The sequence below is a fragment of the Siphateles boraxobius genome, unplaced genomic scaffold (genome assembly GCF_051911475.1).
Source record: "Siphateles boraxobius isolate OS27281-9 unplaced genomic scaffold, OSU_SipBor_1 12, whole genome shotgun sequence".
Classification (NCBI taxonomy): domain Eukaryota; kingdom Metazoa; phylum Chordata; class Actinopteri; order Cypriniformes; family Leuciscidae; genus Siphateles; species Siphateles boraxobius.
The window spans coordinates 34,311,241-34,329,563 of record NW_027508722.1 but is presented as its reverse complement, the minus strand read 5'-3'; the positions used below and the strand labels follow the sequence as shown (position 1 = coordinate 34,329,563).

The 18,323-nt window shown below is 46.4% G+C and overlaps 1 protein-coding gene across 1 annotated transcript; it reads right to left on the bottom strand.

The window, feature by feature from the left end:
- Window positions 1-3,209: 3,209 nt before the first annotated feature.
- Window positions 3,210-18,093, bottom strand: LOC143726586 (uncharacterized). Its single transcript, XM_077219236.1, has 3 exons — window positions 12,899-18,093; window positions 12,723-12,800; window positions 3,210-5,298 (listed from the first exon to the last, which is right to left on the bottom strand). The coding sequence occupies exon 3, from the start codon at window positions 5,212-5,214 to the stop codon at window positions 3,715-3,717; it is 1,500 nt and encodes a 499-aa protein (XP_077075351.1). The 5' UTR covers window positions 5,215-5,298; window positions 12,723-12,800; window positions 12,899-18,093; the 3' UTR covers window positions 3,210-3,714.
- Window positions 18,094-18,323: the final 230 nt, after the last annotated feature.

The following is an 18,323-nucleotide window of genomic DNA, read 5'->3' as shown; positions in this document are numbered from 1 at the left end:
CAAGTGAATCAAGTTCCGAGTCAAGTTCCGAATCAAGTTCTGAGTCAGGTTCCGAGTCAAGTGAGTCAAGTGAGTCAAGTTCCGAGTCAAGTTCCGAGTCAAGTGAGTCAAGTTCCGAGTCAAGTGAGTCAAGTTCCGAGTCAAGTGAGTCAAGTTCCGAGTCAAGTGAGTCAAGTTCCGAGTCAAGTGAGTCAAGTTCCGAGTCAAGTGAGTCAAGTTCCGAGTCAAGTGAGTCAAGTTCCGAGTCAAGTGAGTCAAGTTCCGAGTCAAGTGAGTCAAGTGACGAGTCAAGTGAATCAAGTGCCGAGTCAAGTGAATCAAGTGCCAAGTCAAGTGAATCAAGTGCCAAGTCAAGTGAATCAAGTGCCAAGTCAAGTGAATCAAGTGCCAAGTCAAGTGAATCAAGTGCCAAGTCAAGTGAATCAAGTGCCGAGTCAAGTGAGTCAAGTGAGTCTACCGAGTCTACCGAGTCTACCGAGTCAAGTGAGTCTACCGAGTCAAGTGGGTCTACCGAGTCAAGTGAGTCTGCCGAGTCAAGTGAGTCTGCCGAGTCAAGTGAGTCTGCCGAGTCAAGTGAGTCTACCGAGTCTACTGAGTCAAGTACGTCCAGTAGTGAATCAAGCCCAGTGAAGCGTCTTCGCAGGAGGAGGAGGACTCGTTTGCTTCGCCAGGCTACGGAGGGCGTTCCCAGACTCCTCGCCCTGCCGGCCCCGCCTCTGCGCCTCGCCCTGCCGGCCCCGCCTCTGCGCCTCGCCCTGCCGGCCCCGCCTCTGCGCCTCGCCCTGCCAGCCCCGCCTCTGCGCCTCGCCCTGCCGGCCCCGCCTCTGCGCCTCGCCCTGCCGGCCCCGCCTCTGCGCCTCGCCCTGCCGGCCCCGCCTCTGCGCCTCGTCCTGCCTGCGCCCTTCAAGCTCCGGGAGGCCTGCCCGGAACCCATCTACCACCTGGAGGTTCCTCCCGAGGATTTCCCCAAGTATTTTTTGGGGGGGGGGGGCAGAAGGTACTCCGTGAGGGCCATGGAGACGACGTCGACATGGTCATCATCCTCGTCTGAGTCTGCTCCGACCTGGCCACCATCTCATCGTGCTCCGCCCTGGCCTTTGCCACGCCATGCTCCACCCTGGCCTTTGCCACGCCATGCTCCGCCCTGGCCTTCGCCTCGTCCTGCTCCGCCCTGGCCTTTGCCATGCCATGCTCCACCCTGGCCTTTGCCACGCTATGCTCCGCCCTGGCCTTCGCCTCGTCCTGCTCCGCCCTGGCCTTCGCCTCATCCTGCTCCGCCCTGGCCGCCGTCACGTCCTGCTCCGCCCTGGAGGCTTCCTGTTCCGGGCAAGCCACGCCCTCGTCAGCCTCCAGGGCGCCCACCCTCCCGCCCCTATTTGATGTTCATTCGGCGCAGGGTCGCGCCTTATGGAAGGGGGGGATAATGTTACGGTGTTTATTCATTTTGTCATGTTTCTGGTTTGTGGTTTCTCTGTCTTTGGTCTTTTATTCAGTTTGTGCCTTGTTAATTGTAGTCTGTTATCCTAGTCATGTCATTATTAGGTCCCTTGTTTCAGGTGTGTTGTCTTGTTAGGTTGTATGGTCCCGCTCGGTGTTCTGATTTGCCCCAGCTGTGTCTTGTTCCCTCATCCCGTCTGTGTATTTAAATCCTGTCTGCTCTTTTGTTCGTGGTCAGTTATTGAATGTATGTTTTAATGTGCGTACCACGAGTATCTTGTCTGTATCTGTAATTAAAGTCTATACTGCTGCATTTAGATCCGCCTACTGCCTTTGCTTCCACGCAAATTCGTAACATATATAAATGAAAAAACAATACAAAACAATTAAGAATGATAAAGATGAGGCATCACTTATAGAACATATACAGGCTTCGGGTCCAATGTTTCCAAAAGCAAGTATACCCTGTGTCACTCTTATAAACATCAGCTATGGACACAATGACCATATTCTTAGACCCTGTCGGTCTGCACATGAATCGATACATAAAATTTCTTAAAACAGCGTTATAAGTGGGCACATTGTTAGACACATACATTTCACTGGCACTACTCCACCTAGGAATTTTAAGCACAATTCTCAGTGCATCATTATAAGCCACTTTAAGTTTTTTCATTTTCGACTCACTAAAATTACACCACAGGTGGGCATATACAGTGGAGTGCTAATGAATACTCTAATGAGAATTAGTTGACAGGTGCAACTCTACTTATAATCAACAGAATGTCTAAATGGGGACCATTGCTTATTATAACCAAGGCTCACTGGAACATTTTTATGTTATCTACATTTTTGCAAAACTCCAAAAACTTTTCCCCATTCCTTGCACACAATATTATTTTGTGACTTCAAATAACTTTCATAGTGCAGGACCTGCAAGCAAATGCATTTTAATATTCCCATCATGTACATAAACAACTCTATATGGTTTTCTGATGCAGCAAAATTGCTTCGCTCAGTTGGTACAGCGTTGCACTTGTGGTGCAGATTCTCAGGTAGGAGTCCTGTGCAACTCGACAGATGAGCTCAAAGTGTCTTAGAAGCAGCTAAGATAAACATTTTCAATGTCTTGCAAAATATTCTGTTTGTGTTTTATTGAGAATTAAGCAGAATGAAGGTCATTCATCTCTCTTCTGTCATAATTATAACACAGGTCTGTTTCTGTTCACATGAGTGTTTTTTTTTTCTCATACATTTGTCATTTTGAAACAGATACTATCAGTTATTTTCTCATAAGGCCTCTAAGTGTCAGTGCTTAATAGTACAATAATAAAAATAATGTCCCTAAACAGCCCCTTAGCGACTGTACATTATTTTCCAATAAATATCTGTATAATAAATATGTTATTTATTATAGAATTATCAGTCTCAAGTATATGTTCAATTTGAATTTATTGCTTGAAAAAAAAAATATATAGCTAGAAAATAATTGCAGTAATCAAATAGTATTTTGTATTTGTTAATTTAGAAGATGCATTTATCCAAAACAACTTAATGATAAAAATACAAGCAATTGTGTCGATATGGACACAGTTTCAGGATTAGATTTTGGATTTTCTGAGTGTATTACTTGACTAACATACTTTACTCTTAAAGGGACAGTTCACCTAAAGAAAATAATATTTCTGTATATTCTCAATGAACACATGAAGCATAAAGCAATAAACACAGGGGCTAAACAATTTCATAGTGAATTAACAGCACAGTCCAGATTTATAGTAAAGCAGAATTTATAAATGTATATCATGTTTTTCACCTGTCATGATATTCAACAGTTTCTCATATGGCCTCTAGATGACAGTGCTTTATAACACAGTTAAAACAGTCTCTATCAGCCTCTTAGTGACAATGATGATTACATGCACACCAATTTATGATGAATAACAATGTTCTGGCTATTTATTGCTTTTACAGAATCATTGCTGTATTTTCAATAGTATCTTACTGTATAAACAAATATACAAAATTCACAGTAATCACTTTTACATTAGTTAATTTTGCAGATGCAGTTTATTGCAGTTTATGCAGCAATTTACAAATGGAAAATACAGGTAAGTGTGATGATAGAAAAATGTTAGATTCATATTACAATTTCGATCAATAATAATACAGCTTAACATCACATGAAGGACATGCTTTTGAACACAGCAGAAACATTTTCAGGATTTCAGATTTTCAGTGTCAGCATCATTTGAGATGAGGCATTATTTGTGATTATTAATATATATGAACTTCTGGCAGTGTATCCAGAGCTTCTTGTTTTTCTTCTCTTGCTCTCTTCTTGATGTTTTCCAGTATTTCAGCTTTTTCAGGCTCATTTATTTCCTTCAGCTTTTCAATCAGAAAATCAATGTGCTGAAGTGTGAACAGTGAATAAGTGTTGAGTGCGATCATCTCCAGAGTTTCCACACAGTGAAAAGCTTCATTCACCAGCTTTATTTTCTCTTTCTCTAATTCCTGCAGTTCTACTTCCAGCCTCTGGACCACAGACACACCATCCCCGATCTTACCATCATAATTCTTCTTTAATTTTTCATATGTCTTTTTCTCCTTTCTTGTCTTTGTTACATATATTTTTGCTTCTTTGACGTGTTTGCTGTAGTGGCATTTCTTTGTGCACACTGTACAGTGATTATCTTTCATCACTTCGCACCATGAGAGATCTCTGACCCACCAGCATCCTGGATAATGACAGTTCTCCTCACAGACGCTGCAGCACATCGCCTCTTTGGCTACAGAAGGATCAATATCATCCTTCTCTTTGTAGGGCACGTCAACTTCATACTCAAAGTCATTATTTTCCTCTACATTTTTCTTGTTCTGCTCCAGAGCTTCTCGAGTTTGTTTCAGCTCTTTCTGCTTTAGTTCTGTCATTTGAACACGTGACTGTAGATTAGAGATATTTGCCTCCAGGTGTTTCCGTTTCTGCAACACATCTCGAGTCATCTTCAGGGATTTTGGTTTTACACTCTCAAGAAACTTGAACAATCCTGCCATTCCTCTAAAACTGCGAATCCATGATTGATCCCGCCTCTGTTCATGATCTTCATCATCTTCATCATCATCATCTTCATCATCTTCTTCATCAGCAGTTTCTGACTGACAGTTGTTAAACAGGAAATACACTGGCTGTTTCTTGTCATTCACTGCACACTTGATTTTAGCCTCTTTAACAGCCTTCAGAATATTTTTAGGTCGAGCTCCATCTGAGTGTGTGAAGAGCAAGACAATGTTTTCAGCATTATCTTTCCCAAATAAAGACTGAACAGCATCAAATATGTATATTTGTCTGTCAGAGAGTCGATTTTGTTGTGCCATAATCACCAGACACACTGCATGTATTTCATGAACACTTTCTTCAGCTGTAAATAAACTAAGTAAACTCTCAGCGATCTCTTTATCTCTCTCAACTCCACGTGTGTCTCCATATCCTGGTGTGTCGATGATTGTTAGATCAGTTTTATTCTCTTGTAGATAAAACCCATAAACAGTGATGATGGAGGTCTGACTGTGAACTGATGTTAGGTCTCTCTGATCATCTGTGATCTCAAACCAAACCTTGTCTTCTCTCTGAACACCCAACATGTAGTTGATCATCACATTGATCAGGGTTGTTTTTCCTGTTCCTGTTTCTCCCACTATCAGAATGGTTTTATGGGGTTTCTTTAAGTCTCTCTCCCCAAAGGTCATTTTTCTATATAGTTCAGATTCATCCATATTGTCTGTCTTTTTTTGCAGACGATATCGAGCAGGATTTCCATCTTCAACTATGATGCTTTTCTTGATGATATCATTTATGTCCTGTAATGTGAAACATGTAAAATACAACAATAATTATGGTCATGTGTGAATGATACAATGTTATATTTTTAAATTATAAAATTATGAAATGTGCACCAACATCCCTGTTAACAGTAAAGGTTCTTTCACATAACTCAACCAAAAAAACTTAAGCATTTTACATTTAGTTTTTTACTCTGTTTACTCCAAAATAAATATACATATTAAAGGGGTCATATGAAGGGGTCATTTCTTTTCCTTTAATGCGTTAATTATCTGTTTGTGGATTCATACGATCTGTAAAGTTACAATTAGGGATGCACGATATATCGACCACATATCGTTATCGGCCGATAAATGGTCTTTTTTGATGTTATCGTTATCGATCCGATAAGAAAATTGGGCCGATATATCAATATACCGATATACCGGTGATCATCTTTATAGCCTATTTAGCGTGCGCGCAGCTCAAACAGCAATGCACATTTATAACTATAATTGGGACTGTCATATACATGCCATTATAATGAGAACACTATTGTAATAAAACGTTGTGAATTCTCTGGGTTTAGTTGCCGTTTCAGCGCGTTGTTGTGGGAATAGCTCGTCCAGAACAGGGATTACTACAACATTATGACCAGCACAAGTTCGATTGTGCATTCACGTCATTTTGTGCAGATAAGTCGTAATATAAAGTTGATGTAAAATAAATATCTGATTAATCTCACATATGATGCGTTTCGTGGATTTAAACAACCTGCTAGAAAAGTTCTTCAGTTTCCCGGTGCTCGTTCTCTTCAGCATCAGATTAAACAACAATGCAAAACATTAAAAGCTATGATTGGGACTGTCATATAATTATAATTGTATTCACTATTGTAATAAATTTGTAAATTCTTTGGGTTTGCATTCTTCAGCAACCGTTGAGTTGATTAACCTTCTAGCAAAGCGATTTGGTTTAACGTTCGTTCTCTTCAGCTTCAGCGCGCGCAGCTCACACAGCAATGTCATTTGAAACAGTAACTAAGCTATTAAAGATGTTTACTATCACTGTAATATTAAAAATGTCTATTTTTTTCAAAAACATTGTGTTATAATTAATAACTACCATTATTTTGTTCTCGTATTATTTTCATCAATGATATGGTTTGATAAAAATAATTTCCTTATTGTCCGTGCAGAGGCGATTCCATTTTATTGATCCATTTTGTTTCTTTATATGCAGCCCAATGTTATCCAATGACTTGTTTGCATTATTTAGGCATTTTATTTTTTGTTAGGCAATAGATTTTTTGATAACACTTTACAATAAGGTCTCATTTGTTAATGCATTAACTAACAGAGAGCAATAGCCTTTGTTATAGTAGTTAATAAAATATGTGTGTTCATGTAAGTTCACAGTGCATTGACTAATGTTAACAGGTACAACTTTCTTAAAAATGTCTTGTAAAATTGTTGGTTCATGCTAACTAATGCTAACAAAATTAAACCTTATTATAAAGTGTTAAAATTTTTTTAATAAAGAAAGTTGCCCATAGGAGTGTAAAATTAATTTTAAAAAACTAGGCTATACTGTATTGTATATGTTTGATTTATGTTAAAAGTGTTTGAGACAAGGCTTTTAATGGTGAGCCTTTTGTTTATGTATACAGGCTATCAAAGTATATAAAAATTTTAATTTAGATTTATCGGCCAATATATCGGTTATCGGCTTTCAAATGTAAAGAATTATCGGTTATCGGTATCGGCCAAAATGTTCATATCGGTGCATCCCTAGTTACAATGTGATTTATTCTATCTAACAGAGAACGCTGTTCCAGCCTAAAAGGCCTTGATTGAGGTCCAGATATTACTTTTTCAAACATTCATGCCACAGTGTGAAATATTAGCATAATGCTGCCCAAAGGCATACGCAATAAAAAAGACGAGACTTCAGTGAATGTACTGTCACTGTGTGTTTGGATGCGAAAGCAAAACCTCTTTTGCTTTTAGAGGTTAAGATGTTTTCATGAAGCTGTTTCTGAGCAGTACGGCCCAAAAGTTTGCTTGGAGTCTTGCTTGCCTTGTTTTTTGAATCATTACAATAATACCAGCATCATGTAGTGCAAATATTGAATGTACGGCACAGGCTTTCGGAATTGACGAATCTGCAGCCGATCGTTCACATCTGGCGTAAGGTCACCACTTAATACAGTAACCAGTTAAACCGTAACATCGGCTTCCTGAAACTGGAGAGCACAACACCGGTTAGACTACTGACCACTGTCACACATTCTCCTCAAGTTGTGCTTTCAAAGTTGGGTCCGATCGATCAGCATGATCATCTACATTTTCAGCGTTAACTGTTACTTTATTATTGCAATAAATATAAATTTGGTTCTCTTACGAGAGGTTCTCTCGTATTGCGTAAGTTTAGCTTACGCTACGGGAAAGATTCATCTTCTCGAGATATTGAAGCCAAAAATTATCCTAATTTTGTATTCATTCATTCAACGCAGTGCAGCAGCTAGCAGACCTAGAGCAGGCCATCTCGCGTGCTCATTGGCTGCCCTGCGGGCAACTGCTGCAGCCTACCAGTGAGCCCGGCGTGACGTCACGCCAAATGAAGGGCGCCTGCGCCTTCATAGCGTCACAGCCCGCCAGAATGGGCGTGGCTTAGCGTATGAAAATAGGGGCTGTAGGCTGACTTCCCTGATTTTCGTCTCTTCAGCGAGCTCTTCGCATCGCTGGATCTAAGAGAAGCCACCGCCGCCGTCGAACAGCGAACAGCCAGCTTAGGACAGCGCTGAGGAAGCCGGCCATCTTCGCCACCTTCAGCCATCCGTGCGAGCTACGCTATCCGGCGACGTATCCTTTTGCCTTGCTAGAATATCTAAAATTCTAAAAGAGCAGCGAGTGTCTTTTTAAAGATGCCTCGCACTTCCTGCGGCTCGTGTAGAGCCCCGCTCAGCGCCGGAGACCGCCATTTGATCTGCGCTCTCTGCCTGGGCCTGGAACTTGCAGAGCTCGCCCTCGCGTCCGGGGGCTGCGAGCTCTGTGAAGCGCTTCCGCTGTCGACCCTGCGGGCTCGACTCGAAGCCTCCCTCGAGCCTCCTCACCGTCGCGCAGCTGCCGCTCACGAGCCTCACTGCCGTCGCAATTGAGGATGAGGCCGAGGAACACGCCACGAGAGACTGCTCTCGACCAACGAGCACGCGGCTAGCTCTCTTTACGTTACAAGAGAGCTAGCAGCTACCCCGCCCTCGTTTATTATTGCAATAAATATAAATTTGGTTCTCTTACGAGAGGTTCTCTCGTATTGCGTAAGTTTAGCTTACGCTACGGGAAAGATTCATCTTCTCGAGATATTGATGCCAGACAGAGCCTGTCCAGATGGATAGTGGACGCTATTGCAGCTGCTCACGCGTCAAAAGGTCTGCAATGCCCTCTGGGCATCAGGGCTCATTCCACGAGAGGCGTTGACTCGTCGTGTGCATGGTCCAGTGGGATTTCTATCCATGACATATGTGTAGCGGCGGGCTGGAGCTCCCCGTCTACCTTTGTCAGGTTTTATAACCTAGAAGTTCCTGCTTTGCAGGCTAAACTTTTGTCAGTCTAAAGGAGAGGTGTATTCTGCCCAGATCTCCTGCTCAGGTCACTCTCACATGATTCAGCTCTCCTGGTTGAGCTGCACTAGTAGGGTATGCGCGCCCGCATGGCTGGCCACCTTATTTTCCCACTTATGGGGTTCCCCTGAAAGTTCGGGGTCTCAGGGTGGATGCTTGGCGCGCACGGCGTTGACAAAGTGTTCCCGTAGCGTAAGCTAAACTTACGCAATACGAGAGAACCTCTCGTAAGAGAATGATACTCGGTTACTAGCGTAACCTCGGTTCTCTCTAGAGAGGGAACGAGTATTGCGTAACCGGCCGTGCTCGCGCCACGAGAGACTTCGCTTCAGTCGACGAAAACCAGGGAAGTCAGCCTACAGCCCCTATTTTCATACGCTAAGCCACACCCATTCTGGCGGGCTGTGACGCTATGAAGGCGCGGGCGCCCTTCATTGGGCGTGACGTCACGCCGGGCTCACTGGTAGGCTGCAGCAGTTGCCCGCAGGGCAGCCAATGAGCACGCGAGATGGCCTGCTCTAGGTCTGCTAGCTGCTGCACTGCGTTGACAATGAATACAAAATTAGGATAATTTTTGGCTTCAATATCTCGAGAAGATAAATCTTTCCCGTAGCGTAAGCTAAACTTACGCAATACGAGAGAACCTCTCGTAAGAGAACCGAGGTTACGCTAGTAACCGAGTATCGTTTTCCATGCTTTACTTGTGTTCATAATGATAATGATTAAACTAACCATAAATTATTAAAAACTCACATCATGAATAAACACATCAATAAGTGTACATTATTGTATGTATTGTATTTATTTTTAATCTGTCCATGCACCTTTTACAGGGATTAAAGTGAAAAAAATTCTTCTGACTGAACTTTTTTTCAGGCCAAGTCATATTCCTTTAACTTTATTTAAATTGTCGAGACCAATAGCGTTTTAAGGGGAGATGTTTTAAACCGCTTTAATATTGCCAGTTTGCGTATTTTAAAAGCTATTTTAATCTATGAAAAAGAATTACTTAGCTTGACAAATAATCAACCATCTACATAACTTTTCAGTGCATGTTTTTATTTATTTTATAAGACCAAACATGCTGTATTAATATATAGTTTGTTCCATGGCAAATCGTTTTGGCTGAGGGCAAAGTGAAGTTTCATAACTTTATATATTTAGGCTATTTAACTTTAGTCAGCTCTCTAAAAGGCTACAATGTTAATGTTTGACTGAATTGTTTGCTTTATTTCTCATTGTATAGCTTCTTATAGCCAACCTATTAGGCTACTTATACTTTTATACTGGATATTATTGATCATTAAAACTGACATTTAACAAAAAGAGACAGGGTTGTGTAATGTTATATATTCTAAAATATATAAAATATTATTTATATATATTTTAATATGCATTCTCTTCACTGTATGTGTACATGTATAATAAAATAAAACGATACAACCCTGTGTTTGTTAAATGTCAGTTTTAATGATCAATAATGTTTGATATTTTTAAAATGAAAACAAAAAGCAGCAGGGTTGTGTTTTATATTTCGTGTTGTTATAAATATATGCAGTGAAGATAATCAATGTGCGTTGCCTGAACCACATTTGTTTGGCCAATATGTTTATGATAATATGTTCATTTATAATGAAAAGAGGTGTTTTATATAAGTTACATTTCGTTGTATTGTTGATGAAAAGAGGCAGAGTTGTATTTTATACCATATTTCGTTTTATTGTTGCCTAAAATATACATAAAGACATAACCGGAGTAGCAGAGCGAGCTGAGTGACGCGATCAAGAACGCGCTGTTCCATTTGCAGAATCTCGTCCTCGGGAGTTCGTTCTCCTGAGTCGAACTTGGCAAGTCTGAACTACCAAGGACGCAAGTCCGAAGTTTGCGTAGGTTACTTGGTATTGAGAAACGGCCAATATTGACCCGCGTTCTGTTTTCTAGCATGCGCCAAGTTGAGTGTGAAACAAGACCAACGCTGCGGGGGGCTCCGGGAACAAACGCGCTCGAATTCGGACCGCAGCAAACCAGCTGTAGCCTGACATGCACTTCTCCAAAAGTGAACACGGAGCAGTTTTTCCGTGCGCGGGATTTGAAAACCCGGAGTGGACCAAAAGCGAAGCGATTACAAAATGCTTAGAGTGGATAGAGGAACGTGCATTCGCTCCAATCCAGGCTTTATCACATCCTCCTCAGCAGGGTGAATAGGCCTACACCTCGTCTTTCCTTAATTTAAGACCTCTGTAAACTAAAATTAAGACATTTATCACACTATTTGAGAAACGAAAGCCTATTTACGGCCTTAAAATTATGAAAAGTGAATTTAAGGCATGGACAGACGGGAACCCTGCAATTGACGGAAATCCGTCATAGACTCGCTGCAATTAACGGAAATCCGTCGTAGCGACGGAGAACTTTAATCCCTGACCTTTTAAGACAATGATCATGTGCGTTTAGTGCCATCACCTGACCATTATAATAAGATGAACTCATTAAAGAACATGGCTATTTCTAATAACTTTTGCCTCTGTAAAATTAGGTATGCCTTATCGGCAACAGCTAGGTAACAACGTTGACAGCTATTCATCAAGTAAGGAATAATTGACGACAGGCCGTTGAATTATTAGAAAATAATCCACACTGAGGTGGTAATGCGGACATTATGCGAAGCAGAGTTACACCTCAGGTATACATTATTTTCTAATAATTCAACGGCCCAGAGTCAATTATCCGGCTTATACAGTACTGTGGTTACCGCACCTCAAAACATTGTTCAAGTGATCTATTTCAAGATGTTTGTCAGGTTTTTGTCCTTAAAACACTCTTGTGTGAAGGACTAATTTATACCGCATCAAATCCCAAGCCTCCGATTCTACTTTCAAAACACCATTTTAGAGTAGTAACAGATGTTTGAGCCATTGATAGCAAACCAATGCAGTTATTAAGAGAGAGAGAGAAAGAGAGAGATTACTCATGTGTGAATTACTGGAGTCTCAACTGTCTCAACAGCAGTGTCAATAAAAAGTATGTTTATCTGTTCAAGAACAGTGCAGTTATTACCTTGCTAGTGAGAAATTCCATGTAGCTTTTAAGTTGTTAAACTATTTCACTGATAAAATCGTCAGAGCAGCTGACAACACATTTTTTCGTATGTGTGTGTGTGTGTGTGTGTGTGTGTGTGTGTGTGTGTGTGTGTGTGTGTGTGTGTGTGTGTGTGTGTGTGTGTGTGTGTGTGTTTGAGCAGGAGAGAGAGAGTATGTGCTTTTCATACATAAAATGTCATTTTTGTGGCAATTTTTTTTTTGAAATGTCACATTTTTACATTTTTATCCTATTGTTTACTATATTTATTTGTTTGGTCAGTGTCGTTGTGGGTTTTGGTTCTTTTTCTGTTGTAGTCTAAGGACCTTTGAAATAACTGGAATAATTCAGCGCAGTGATATGGAACTGTAATGCGGTCTAAACCTGCCTGGAACTACTTTAGCCGTGTTTCCCTGAAAATAATTGCGCACCTTAGAATCTTTGTCAACCAATCAGATTCAAGCATTCAACAGCTCCGTAGAATAAGTTATGGTAATGTTTTCACTAAACTGGGCTAATTAGGACAGTCAAGCTGAAAGCGCAGTGGATTTTAAATCTTTGCATTGAAGGAAAATAATTAAGTGTGTAATAACGACTGCAATCTTGTATTATTCCTGACCATGTTTTGATGTAAAGTAAATGGAATCAAGGAGTCAGAGTCGACTGTGTGTTCTCCAATAATGGAACTTGTAATCTCAGATATTTGTCTAATTAAGCTGTTCTAATTAAATTTGTGAATATTTCAAAAGAATCAATCCTCACCTTGGTGTGTTGAACTGTTTCCTCTCCTTTAATGTTTTCTTTGTGTTTAGGTTTCTCTTTTAAGGACTTCAGTTCCTCCTAAAATTTTAAGTGAAAATAAGACACCAGATATTTCTGTAAAATGCTCATGTATGTAGTAGTACACGCTTTAATCCTCAGAAATAAATCTTTCTTACCTTATATGATGGACCAATTTCACTGATGGGTCTGAAAGTGTGATTGGCGTGTTTCTGTGAATCTCTGCACACTACACACACCGGCTGATTGTCCTCCAGACAGAAGAGTTTTAGTTCCCTTTCGTTGTCACTCCGAGTTACGTCGGATGACGACGAATGGGGTTTCGCTTAGAAAGCCTATCAACTTCGAGTATTACAAAACGAGCCAATGGCAAAGAAATGCCATGGGTCTGCGGAATTTGCATGGCGTAACTCCGCCCCACCTCGTGGGTATAAAAGGAGGAAGCCGGCAGCAAGCAGATATGTTTTTCGCTTCGGAGCCAAGTGTATTCTTCTCTCCACAAGCCATCTCTGAATTGTCAGCTTTACAAACGAGTACCTCGAGTGTTGGTGTGACGGCGATCTACGGCGAGAGCGTGCTTCCTGCTGATCTGTTGCAGTGGTCTGCCAGTCGGTGCGTTTCTCCCCGGGTGCTTCAACACTTGAGTTTTCTCTCACTAAAAGAGCTTACACGTGGCACGTCTTTTTAAAGACGGCTCGCCCGTGCATTTCTGGTTGCAGCGGACTGGTATCGGACTCTGATGGGCACGAGCGCTGTCTAGTGTGTTTGGGCTTTGATCATGCTTGAACAGCGCTCGTGGGTGACTCATGTTCTCGCTGGGAACGTGATCATCGCGTCATATATAGGTCGAGACTCGGTGAACTCGCAAGAGTGAGAGTCCCCTCATCCACCCCCCGATCTTCGGCTGGTGGCCAGGGTGACCTGAGGGTTACGGTCTGGATCTAGGCGCCGACTATGTGTCCGTGTCCCCAGCCCCCCTCTTCAATGACGGTGCCCGCTAGTGAACTGCTGATTCCCGCGAGTCTACCCTCTGGTGGCCCGCGTGTTTCAGTTGAAGCTACAGAGGAAGATGCCATGTCTGTTGCAGCATCACTAGGTGGGTTTGAGTCTTCTGGAAGTGAGGGCTCGTCACAGCTGCCACCTTCCGGTGTGCATACGGCTGTGCCTGAGTCTGATCCGGAGATGACGACCATGCTTTCCTGGGACGATGGGTTTTGGGTAAGGCCGCCGACCCTCGTCCACGGCAAACCCCAATACCTCTCCTCCCGGACGTGCATGATGAGATCTCGAAGTCCAAGAAGACCCCCTTGTCTTCTCGGGACCGCTCGCTGATCTCATCCGCCTTTCCTCCCCTCGATGGGGCCGCTGCCCATGGGTACACTGGGGTTCCCCCGGCTGAACGCTCTGTTGCGATGCTATGTGTCCTCAGAGTGCTTCTTCTCGGCGCAATCCTAAGCACCCGCCCGTGGCCTGTAGTTTTTCGTCTACGCTTGTGGCGAGATCCTATAGCGCCACGGGACTGGCAGCCGCCTCACTGCATGCCATGGTCATTCTGCTGGTCCACCTGACCCAGATGCTCATAGACCTGCACGAGGGCGGGACTGACCCAGGGCTCTTCACTGAGCTGCGCGCCGCCACTGACCTTGCTCTCTGAGCGACGAAAGTGGCCGTACGCTCCCTGGGTCAGGTGATGCTCACCAGTCTGTGGCTGAACCTGTCTGATGTGCTGGATGTCGCGCGGACCCGTCTGTCCGACATTCCCATATCCCAGGTCGGCCTCTTCGGCGGTGCGGTTGAGGGCTTGCCCAACAGCTCTCAGCCGCCCATGAGCAGAGTGAGGTTGATTCTGTCCCGATGGCCCCGCCGTCCGCTCAGATCCCTCGTCTGCCCACCGCCGAAGGCGCCCTCCCGCGGCTCCCACCCCGCCCGTTCTCGGGCCGGCTCTGGGGGCCGCGGGCAGACGCCACAGCCCTCTCCAGCCCCGCCCCCCGCTACACGCCGGGTTAAGCGGCGCTCGTGAGACGGGCACCTCGGCGATGGAGCAGACTGAGGTTGATTCTGTCCCGACGGCCCCGCCGTCCGCTCAGATCCCTCGGTCTGCCCACTGCCGAGGGCGCCCCCCCGCGGCTCCCACCCCGCCCGTTCACCCGGGTCGGCTCTGGAGGCCGCGGTCGGACGCCACAGTCCTCTCCAGCCCCGCACCCCGCTACACGCCGGGTTAAGCGGCGCTCTTGAGTTGGGCTCCTCAGAGATGGGACTCAGTTCTTTCCAGGAGTTGGTAGCAGGACCACTCCTTTCCCCGGGGAGGGCCGGGGAAGAATCCTTATTCTCCAAAGAGCTGATTCTCCCGTCTCTGAGCACAGAGTTCTCGGACGTCACAGAGCGCCGCCCACAAGCCGTGCTCTCCTCGTCCCCCTCTGTCCCAGAGGCGGTTGACACGGCGTGCCGTCCACGGACCGCTTCGCCCCTGTCCCCCTCTGTCGCCAGACCCCTGGCAGAGCAGGCCCCTGCGGGACGACCAGCCTGGTCCTCCCCTGGCCCCCTCTGCCAGGGTGCGGTTGCTAACTGTGCCCCCTCTCCGGGCCGCTATGCCGTCCACATCTGGGCCAGTTACTCCGCCTCGCTGCCCCTCCGGGGGGACGCCTGTGGCTCGCATGATCCCGTTGGTTCAGTTCCTGGGAGCCTGGCTAGAGCTCCCCGTCTGTCCCACTGGATCGCGCGTACCGTCAGGCTCGGCTATGCGATTCAGTTCGCACGGTCTCCTCCCCGCTTCAGGGGAGTCCGCTCCACTTTGGTCGGTGGCAATGCCCCTATCATGAGAGCAGAGATTGCCACCCTGCTGGCGAAGGGTGCAATCGAGACTGTCCCTCCAGCCGAGATGAGGTCCGGCTTCTACAGCCCCTACTTCATTGTCCCCAAGAAAACCGGTGGGTTACGGCCAATCCTGGACTTGCGCGTGCTGAACCGCTCCCTTCACCGGATGCCGTTCAAGATGCTCACCGCCAAACGCGTTTTCGAATGCATACGGCCCCAGGATTGGTTTGCAGCGATCGACCTGAAGGACGCCTACTTTCATGTCTCCATTCTTCCTCGACACAGACCGTTCCTCCGGTTTGCTTTCGAGGGGCAGGCATACCAGTACGCGGTTCTCCCTTTCGGGCTAGCCCTGTCTCCTCGCATCTTCACGAAGGTCGTCGAGGCGGCCCTTGTTCCCCTTCGAGAGCAAGGGGTTCGCATCCTGAGTTATATCGACGACTGGCTGATCCTAGCTCACTCTCGAGATCAGGTTTGCGAACACAGGGACCTAGTGCTCCGGCACCTAGCCCGTCTGGGCCTTCGGGTCAACTGGGAGAAGAGCAAACTTTGCCCCGTGCAGAGGATCTCTTTTCTCGGTATGGACATCGACTCGGTCGCCATGTCCGCGCAGCTTACGAGCGAGCGCGCGCAGTCACTGCTGACTTGCCTAAGACAATTCGAGGGCAAGAGTGCGGTTCCACTGAAACTTTTTCAGAGGCTCCTGGGGCATATGGCATCTGCAGCCGCGGTCGCCGCTCGGATTGCTTCATATGAGACCGCTTCAGCTTTGGCTTCGCGACCGAGTCCCGAGGTGGGCATGGCAACACGGCACGTTCCGAGTACCAGTTACTCCGACCTGCCGTCAGTTCTTCACCCCGTGGTCGAACCTCGATTTTCTCAGGGCCGGTGTCCCCCTGGCACGAGCTTCCCGGCATGTTGTTGTCTCAACAGATGCCTCCACCACGGGCTGGGGCGCCATGTGCAATGGACATGCTGCTGCGGGCTCCTGGACAGGACCCCAGCGGCTGTGGCATGTCAATTGCCTCGAGTTGTTGGCAGTACGCCTTGCCCTGCACCGCTTCCGGGCGTTGCTCAGGGGTCAACACGTACTAGTCCGCTCAGACAATACCGCCACTGTAGCGTACATCAACCATCAAGGTGGTCTACGCTCCCGCCGTATGTCACAACTCGCTCGCCACCTCCTCCTATGGAGTCAGAAGCATCTGAGGTCGCTTCGAGCCATCTTCATTCCCGGAGCGCTGAACTGTGCAGCCGACGAGCTCTCACGGCTTCAGCCCCTCCCTGGAGAATGGCGACTCCATCCCCAGTCGGTTCAGCTGATTTGGGACCAGTTTGGGGACGCGCAGATAGATCTGTTTGCCTCTCACGACTCGACCCATTGCGCCCAGTTCTATTCCCTGACCGAGGGCACGCTCGGCACGGATGCTCTGGCGCACAGCTGGCCGCAGGGCCGCAAGTATGCGTTTCCCCCAGTGAGCCTTCTTGCGCACACTCTGCGCAAGGTCAGGGAGGACGAGGAGCAGGTCATTCTGGTTGCCCCTTACTGGCCCAACCGGACCTGGTTCCCCGAACTAGTACTCCTCGCGACAGCACCTCCCTGGCCGATCCCTCTGAGGAAGAACCTTCTTTCTCAGGGACGGGGCACCCTATGGCACCCTCGTCCCGATCTTTGGAACCTCCACGTGTGGCTCCTGGATGGGACGAGGCAGGTTTGAGTACCCTACCACCAGCGGTGGTGGCTACCATCACTTCCGCTAGAGCGTCGTCCACGAGACACGTCTATGCGTTGAAGTGGAACCTCTTCGTCAACTGGTGCTCTTCTCACCGAGAAGACCCCCGGAGATGCTCGATCAGTGTTTTGCTTTCCTTCCTTCAACAGGGGCTGGAGCGAAGGCTGTCTCCCTCCACCCTGAAGGTCTATGTTGCCGCCATTGCCGCACATCATGACCTCATCGAAGGTAAGTCGGTAGGGAAGCACGACCTGATCATCAGGTTCCTGAGAGGAGCGAGGAGACTAAATCCTCCTCGTCCTCCTCTCGTTCCCTCTTGGGACCTCTCAGTGGTTCTAACTGCCCTGAAGAGTGCTCCCTTTGAGCCCCTGCAATCAGTCGAGCTTAAGTTCCTGTCTATGAAGACAGCGCTCCTGGTTGCACTGGCCTCCATCAAGAGGGTTGGGGACCTGCACGCATTCTCCGTTGACGAAGCGTGCCTGGAATTTGGGCCGGCTTCCTCTCACGTGATCCTGAGACCCCGGCCTGGATATGTGCCCAAGGTTCCTACCACTCCCTTTCGGGACCAGGTGGTGAACCTGCAAGCGCTGCCCTCGGAGGAGGCAGACCCAGCCTTGGCACTGCTCTGTCCAGTACGCGCTCTCCGCGCCTATGTAGACAGAACGCAGTGTTTCAGGACCTCAGACCAGCTCTTTGTCTGTTATGGTGGGAAGCTGAAGGGAAAGGCTCTCTCCAAGCAAAGGTTGTCTCACTGGATAGTGGACACCATTGCTTTGGCTTACCAGCAGCAAGGTCGACCGTGCCCCCTTGGTGTGACTGCCCACTCCACCCGGAGTGTGGCGTCCTCTTGGGCTCTAGCGCATGGCGCCTCGCTAACAGACATCTGCAGAGCTGCAGGCTGGGCGACACCTAACACATTCGCCAGATTCTATAATCTCCGAGTGGAGCCTGTGTCCTCTCGTGTACTCGCTTCAACCAGCTAGTACCGGACCCGCTCAGGTGTCTTCGCTTGCTCGCCATTCCACTCCACGGACTG